Consider the following 7,111-nt stretch of genomic DNA (forward strand, 5'->3'; position numbering starts at 1 on the left):
TGTTTTTTTAATGACCTTTTCTATTTCTTTGTGTATGTCACTCCACATGCATGTCATGCCACATGCTGTCCTCCCACTTGCATGTCACCGTGAGAGGTGCCACCCTGGGAGAGCAGTGTGTCTGCCAACAGCTGTAAGGTGGATCCTGGGTTGGAGCATCTCACCAGAGGGGGAGTGGCACAGGTGGCTCACAGAGCAGGGGCATGCTGTTAGTGGACAGTGCGGGCAAAGCTAGGATCGGTCCCCTAGACCCCGCCAGACAAGAAAGGCTCCAGGACGCCACTGAGAAAGAGTGCCAGGTGCTGAGGGGGGTGGGTGGGAGGGGCCTGGTGACAAGTAAGGGGCTTTTTTGGGAATTAAGGGGTGAGGAAAATGGCACCCACTGTGTGATGTCACCTGCCTGCACTTGGAATGGGTCAGGTGTGCACGCTGTGAATAACATCACGACAGACTGGGCAACAAAAATGGCTGAAACGGACGCGGGCGTTATTGAGAGGGAGCGAGGGAGTCAGGTGGGATGGGGGCGGGGGCTTGGCGCTCAGTTAAACATGACCCCTCCCCTTCAGGGACCCCTCTCAGGAGGGGAGGAGAACCTGCAGGCCCAACTCCTGGAAACGTAAGCTCTCCTTGTATCATAAGCACCAGCTCTGGTCATTCGTGTGTGAGGCCGCGGTTCGATTCCTGGCTGGTGCTCCCGGGCGCAGCCACCACCTGCCCGTCTGCGGTGCTGCTGAGCAGGTGACAGCAGAGCTTACAGACCAAGGGAGGCCAGGAAGAAAGGCCTGGTGATCTGTTTCTGTGGCCCCAGGACAGCGCCGCGTGCTGCTCCCCTGTCCTGGTCCTGCGTGCGTGGCGTCCCCGAGAGTCAGCAGCAGCCATGAGAATAACCACAGCGGTGCCTCCGGCATTGTCCTTGATTCCTGCACGGGGCGAGGCCGGCACCTCGGCTGAGCCCGGGCCCGTGTCATTCGCTCAACCTGGCTGTCTTTCAGGTGGCCTTGTACTCGCTGCTTCCCGACTTCTGCCATAAGTTCCTGCCGGGCTACCTTGGTGGAGTTCAGGAGGGCGCAGTGACCCCTGCAGGTACTCGCTGCCTGGACACTATGTCCCTTCATCTGTGTGCCTGGTCCTGGCGTCTCCCCAAGCCCTGTTCATCCCAAAGACGCTCATGGCATGGCAGGAGTGGGGCCGTCCCAGGAACCAGGCCGAAGATGGCTTGTCCCTTAGAGAAGGAAGGGGCATCCCACGCAGCCCCGCGGTGGGGTGCTGTTCTGGGGACAGTGGGGCAACGCTATGTCCTTTCCACCCCTCAGGCTCTCACTTTATCTCCACTAGGGGGACCTACAGGGACCCTGGCCTCATGCAGGGCACTGAGGGACTGGCTGGAATTCCTCCCCCTTCTGTCTCTAGGGGCTCCTGTCCAGGGTCAGGCTGGGTCCCCCTGGAGTTACAGGTAGCCCAGGAGCTCAGAGCGGAGCACTTGCCCTATGTCTGCCCACCTCAGCCTCGACAGCTCTAAGCAGTTGCAACTGATTTCCTGGCCCATCAGCCTGCCCCCAGGACCCTCCTCCCTACAAAACCAAGCCCACTGCCATGGAGTGTACCCTACTCACGCCCTTCCCCCAACCCCGGCATGTCTCCTTGGCTGGGGCTGATTACCAGGCCTTCTCAGCGCCACCAGGCGGGTCTGAACCACCAGCCCCTGGTTGGCAGACAAGTACTGACTGTCAGCACCACCTAGCTCGTACTGGTCTGCCTGGCCCGAGCGAGGGCAGCCATTGGACCATGAGCTCAGACAGAGGGACGACCTAGATGGCGCTGGCACCCTCTCTTCACAGGGGTTGTCAACAAGTACCAGATCAACGGCCTGCAGGCCTGGCTGGTCACCCACCTCCTCTGGGCCACCAATGCCTACCTGCTGTCCTGGTTCTCGCCCACCATCATCTTTGACCACTGGATCCCGCTGCTGTGGTGCGCCAACATCCTGGGCTATGCCGTGTCCACCTTCGTCATGATCAAGGCCTACCTGTTCCCCACCAGCGCCAAGGACTGGTATGTGGCCCTGGGACTCTGCCAGCTGACGCTGTCATCGCAGACTCTGCCTTTCCGGGAGCCTGAGGCTGGAGCCCCCTTCCAGACAGACCTCCAGCTGCGGGGTGACGATCGAGAGTCCATCAGCAGGTTCCGGGGCGTACCGTTAGCACCGGCCCTGCACTGTCCACCCCATTGTTCTTATGTTTGAGCCCAGGGTTGCTGCCACTGTGTCCGTCCATCTTGTCCAGGACCTTCCTGTTTTTGCTGCTCCTCTACTTTACCAAGCATGATGTTATTCTCCAGGGACTGGTCTCTCTGACCCCTCAAATCAGGTTTCCAGGGTAGTGAGTCTTTATGGGAGCCAACAGCCTCCTCTTTCTCCCGAGGAGCGGCTGGTGAGTGTGAACCAGCGACTTTGTGGTCAGCAGTCCCAGTGCTTACCTGGCCGTGGGTCCCCTGTAGTTAGCATTCTAAGGAATGCAGCACCCATGCAAGACCGGAGTGACTGTGTGGTGCGAATGGAGGTTGCTGGGTCATGGTGGTTTCCGGTTAGGGCTTCTTCTCGGGGCAGTAGTCCAAGCAGCGGGGCCCAGGTCACCCAGCCTCCGTGGCTCCAGAGAACGGATCCTAGAGAATTCACACGTCTGCTCCACAGCCCCTTCCCCTTGGTGAGGCTTCTTGGGGAGAATCTTTGACCCAACGGTGAACACCCCATCTAAGAGCAAGTGGACATGGGGATGAAGGCAGCTGAGGCCGGTCACACAGCAAGGCACCTGGACAGACGGATGTTGGCAGCCACAGTCACCGCTGCCCTTCTGCAGCCAGGCCTTTGCTCCCATGGCCTTCCCAGTCGCCCCTCCCCTGGCTGCCCTGAGCCCTTGCCGCAGACACAGCTGTGGGGCACCCTTATGGCCATTGTTTGCTGTCACAGCTGTTCAGGCTGACAGTGGCCCCCACACACCACGGAGATCAACATTGCCCGAGACTGCCCCCTTGTCTCGTCCCCATCCCGGCCAGGCCCTTGTTGGTGGTTGTGCTGGTCCTTCTTGTTGTTGGTGTGGTTGTGCTGGTCCCTCTTGGTGTGGTTGACGGTCCCTCTTGTTGTTGGTGTGGTTGTGCTGGTCCCTCTTGGTGTGGTTGTTGGTCCCTCTTGTTGTTGGTGTGGTTGGGTTGGTGCATCTTGTTGAGGGTTTCCTTCATTTTCACTGACCCTCGGCTCTACCCCACTGTGTGTTCTTTCTCGGATTATCTTTGCCTTCACCAGACCCACCTTCCGTCTGCCATCTGGGCCGCCAGCTTGGCCGGGAGGTGAGCCTTCTAGTTAGCAGGTTCCGGTAGAGCCAGGAAAGCCGGCCGGCTGGTGGCTGCGATCCTGGCTTGGGCATTGGAGCGATCCGTGGCTGGCGCGGGACGGGGCAGTCTTTCCTTCTGCCCACAGGTCTTTGGAGGCAACGCCATGGCACCCGTTCACTCGTGGCTTTAGCTGGCAGGCACCCGAGGCCAATGCACTCAATGTGTCCTCTGTGTTTTTCTGTGTGTTTGAAGCAAATTCTCAGGCAATTTCTTTTACAACTACATGATGGGTATCGAGTTCAATCCCCGCATCGGCAAATGGTTTGACTTCAAGCTGTTCTTCAACGGACGGCCGGGGATCGTGGCCTGGACCCTCATCAATCTGTCCTTTGCCGCTAAGCAGCAGGAACTGTATGGCCGAGTAACCAACTCTATGGTCCTGGTGAACGTCCTGCAGGTACTGGGCCATCCTGACAGGGGCTAGCCAGGCCCAGAGGCTGGAGGTTCGCCAATGACCTGCCTCTTACCATGGGGTCAATAGTGACTTGGTGGCGCCATGCCCACCAGAGAACTGCTGCCCGGGCATGGGGATTCCAGTGGTTAGCCTGGCCCCTGAGCACTCTGCTAGGCTTGTACTTCCCGTTTTTCTAGAGAGTTCCCCGCCCTCCACAGCCAGGTACATGCATGTCTGGGGAGATGCTTACGAGAACAGATACTGTGCCCAGGAAGGCGTCCCTTGGAGCTTATACCTGCAGGTTATGGGTGAGGCAGGTGGTTCCAGGTGGAGACATAGTGGGTGACAATCCTGGTGGCAGGAAGGTTGGCAACTCTGAGGAGCAGGAATGCCCTGGCTTTGGAGCAGAGAAAGTTCCAGAACCTGGGCCAGGTGGGGTGAGAACTCGATGCCAGGGCCATCCAAGTCTCTCTTTCTGCACGGGAGACCCAGGATCGAGTCCCGGCTGGGGGACCTTATGTGCAGCCAAGCCCCATCTGTCCATGGAGGGTTGTGTGTGGCTGGACAGGTACCAGGGGAACATCTAGGCTGAGACTAGGAAGAAAGGCCTGGTGAGCTACCTTCCCAACCAGCCGTTGGGAACCCCCACTCTGATCTGACATGCATGTCAGCCCCTTCTGTAGTCACTGTGGGGACCCTGCTTGCTATCACCAGTTGTGGGCCCCTCCTGGCCCTTTGGGGTTGAAGCCCCATCCCCTGAGAGGAGGCGGTGGCCGATAGTTGCCCTGTCTTGCAGGCCATCTATGTGCTGGACTTCTTCTGGAACGAAACTTGGTACCTGAAGACTATGGACATCTGTCACGATCACTTTGGGTGGTACCTGGGCTGGGGGGACTGCGTCTGGCTGCCGTACCTGTACACACTGCAGGTGAGGCGCGCGGGCTGGCCCGAGTGTGTGTGCACACACTTGTGTGCCCATTTGGTGGAGTCCCCGTGAGTCATTCTTGTTGAGCACAGACACAGAACCCACAGCAGCTTCGGCTCATAAGCAGTTCAGTGACCAAACTTGATTCCATGCCATCGGGTCAGTTGACCTGGGCACTGCCCTCGCCCTCCTGCTGGGAGGTGCTGGCACCTGCCGCTGTCCCTCAGGTGTCCTGGCTTTATTGCATGCCTCGGTGGATACGCCTTTCTCAGCTGGAAGTTCAGATCACATGTATCCTGCACATGCCCCACGGGCTGCCCCCTCTCCCCCCACCCACCTTCTGTGTCCTGGTTTGGCTCTGCTCTCCAGGTTTCCCACCTTCCCCGGGCAGGAGGTTCCATGCTGACTCCAGAGCGCCAGGATGGCTTGGGCACCCAGAGACCGCCACCCTTGTTTTACCATGGCGACCTCCCCGAGGTCAGCCGCACGCACCTGTGTTCAAAGTGGCTCGGTGGCAGTCTTACCATTTCGGCTTCCCATAGACTTTGGGGGACCCCTTGGGTGTTTGAACGTGTCACCCCCTACCAGTGCCCTGGGGCAGGCTCCTTCATCCACAGGTGTGGCCTCCAGGGCAGGCCTTGAACCTGGGCCCACGGGCAGCATGTAACCCATTCCTTGTCGCCCGTAGGGCCTGTACCTGGTCTACCACCCGGTCGAGCTGGCCACGCCGCATGCTGTGGCCATCTTGTTCCTGGGCCTGCTGGGGTACTACGTCTTCAGGATGGCCAACCACCAGAAGGACCTGTTCCGCCGCACAGATGGCCGCTGCCTGATCTGGGGCCGGAAGCCGCGGGCCATTGAGTGCTCCTACATGTCGGCCGATGGGCACAGACACCACAGCAAGCTGCTCGTGTCGGGCTTCTGGGGCGTGGCCCGCCACTTCAACTACACGGGCGACCTGATGGGCAGCCTGGCCTACTGTCTGGCCTGCGGCGGCGGCCACTTGCTGCCCTACTTCTACATCATCTACATGGCCGTGCTGCTCGTCCACCGCTGCCTCCGTGACGAGCACCGCTGTGCGCACAAGTACGGCAGCGACTGGGACCGCTACACCGCCGCCGTGCCCTACCGCCTGCTGCCCGGCGTCTTCTAGGGGCCGCGAGGCTGCCGGGGACCTTTCTCTGCACTCTGAGACCGAGTCGCCATCAGCCTCCTCACCCGCAGGAAAGGGTCGTCCCTTGGTGACACCACTTGGTGACAGCATGCCCTCTCACGGCTGGAGACCCGGGAGCCACCCAGCCCAGACAAACTCTGACACATGACGGGGAGCCCTCTGTTCCTGGGTGTCAGGACTGTATCCCTCCTGCTGGGTAAAGCAGGAGTGTCAGAGAAGGTGGGCGCCCCCCAAGGGGGGTCCCCAAACCTGCTGTTAGCACCTAAGAGCTGGGCCCTGGAGCCCTGGCCTTCTCAGCGAGCGTTGGCTTAGACCACCAGCAGGGGATTCCAAGGGACGGGCCAGCCTGATTACCGGCGGCTGTTTTGCTTCCCCTTGAGCACCTTTCGGGGGCGGGGGTGGTGGTGCGGGATCCCTGGTGGTCCCCTGTCCTGGAGAGCCCTAGCTGTGGCCTCCAACTCCGACTGCACATCCAGCCTCACTGGGTGCCCGTGGGCCAGTGGGCACCTTCACTTGGAAGGGGTGACGCCTGCCAGCCCCCTGCCCTGGGCCCCCACCATGCCGTTTCCCGCACCCCTGGGCCAAGCTTCCCTCTCAAGGTGCTATCCCTCAGACGAGGGCCTTCTGTCAAGGGACGGTCCTATGGCTAGTAGGCACTCTTTACATTACATTTTCTCTTTGAAGTGACCGTGTGGCTTTGTCTCTGGAATGGGCCGGCCCCAGGGAGAGACGGGGCAGGGCGACCAGTCTCAGGCACACCAGAGAGGAGCCCTGGGGCTCAATGGGTTATGGGTTGTGCTGCTAACTTCAAGGTCAGCAAGCCCTCCAACTGCTCTGTAGGATGCAGACGAGCCTCTCTGCTCCCTTAAAGGTTGACAGTCTTGGAAATACACCAGGGCGGTTCTAGTCTGTCCTGTAGGGTGGCTGTGGCCGCCGTGGACTCGATGGCCATGAGAGAGGTGCAGGAGAGCTGAGTGTCCAGCCCCGCAGCACCTGCGTAGTCACCGGCACACTCGGGTCCACCTCACAGGGGTCTCCCTCACCTGCACGTGTGACTAGCTCTTCCCAAGTGTCCAGAGTGAGTCAGACAGTGTTCTGCTGTGAACCACAGGGTGCTGACTGCCCTATTTTCAGCAGGAGGTCACCAGGCCTTTCTTCCTCGTCTCTTTCGGTGTGGAAGCACCACTGACATCTGCCCACCAGGAGTGAGTGACCCCGCTGGAGTTTGAGA

General features: G+C 60.0%; 1 protein-coding gene across 1 annotated transcript in view; it reads left to right on the plus strand.

The window, feature by feature from the left end:
• DHCR7 (7-dehydrocholesterol reductase) overlaps positions 1-6,314 on the plus strand; it is a 13,168-nt gene extending 6,854 nt beyond the window's left edge. Inside the window, exons 5-9 of the mRNA XM_004713600.2 lie at positions 993-1,083; positions 1,839-2,052; positions 3,580-3,784; positions 4,578-4,709; positions 5,395-6,314. Coding sequence (XP_004713657.1) covers positions 993-1,083; positions 1,839-2,052; positions 3,580-3,784; positions 4,578-4,709; positions 5,395-5,859 — 1,107 coding nt within the window. The 3' untranslated portion in view covers positions 5,860-6,314. The remainder of the gene's footprint in view (positions 1-992; positions 1,084-1,838; positions 2,053-3,579; positions 3,785-4,577; positions 4,710-5,394) is intronic.
• The last annotated feature ends 797 nt before the right edge of the window (positions 6,315-7,111 follow it).

This window comes from Echinops telfairi, unplaced genomic scaffold (assembly GCF_000313985.2).
Source record: "Echinops telfairi isolate 266 unplaced genomic scaffold, ASM31398v2 ScPeMD7_7417;HRSCAF=8455, whole genome shotgun sequence".
Lineage (NCBI taxonomy): Eukaryota > Metazoa > Chordata > Mammalia > Afrosoricida > Tenrecidae > Echinops > Echinops telfairi.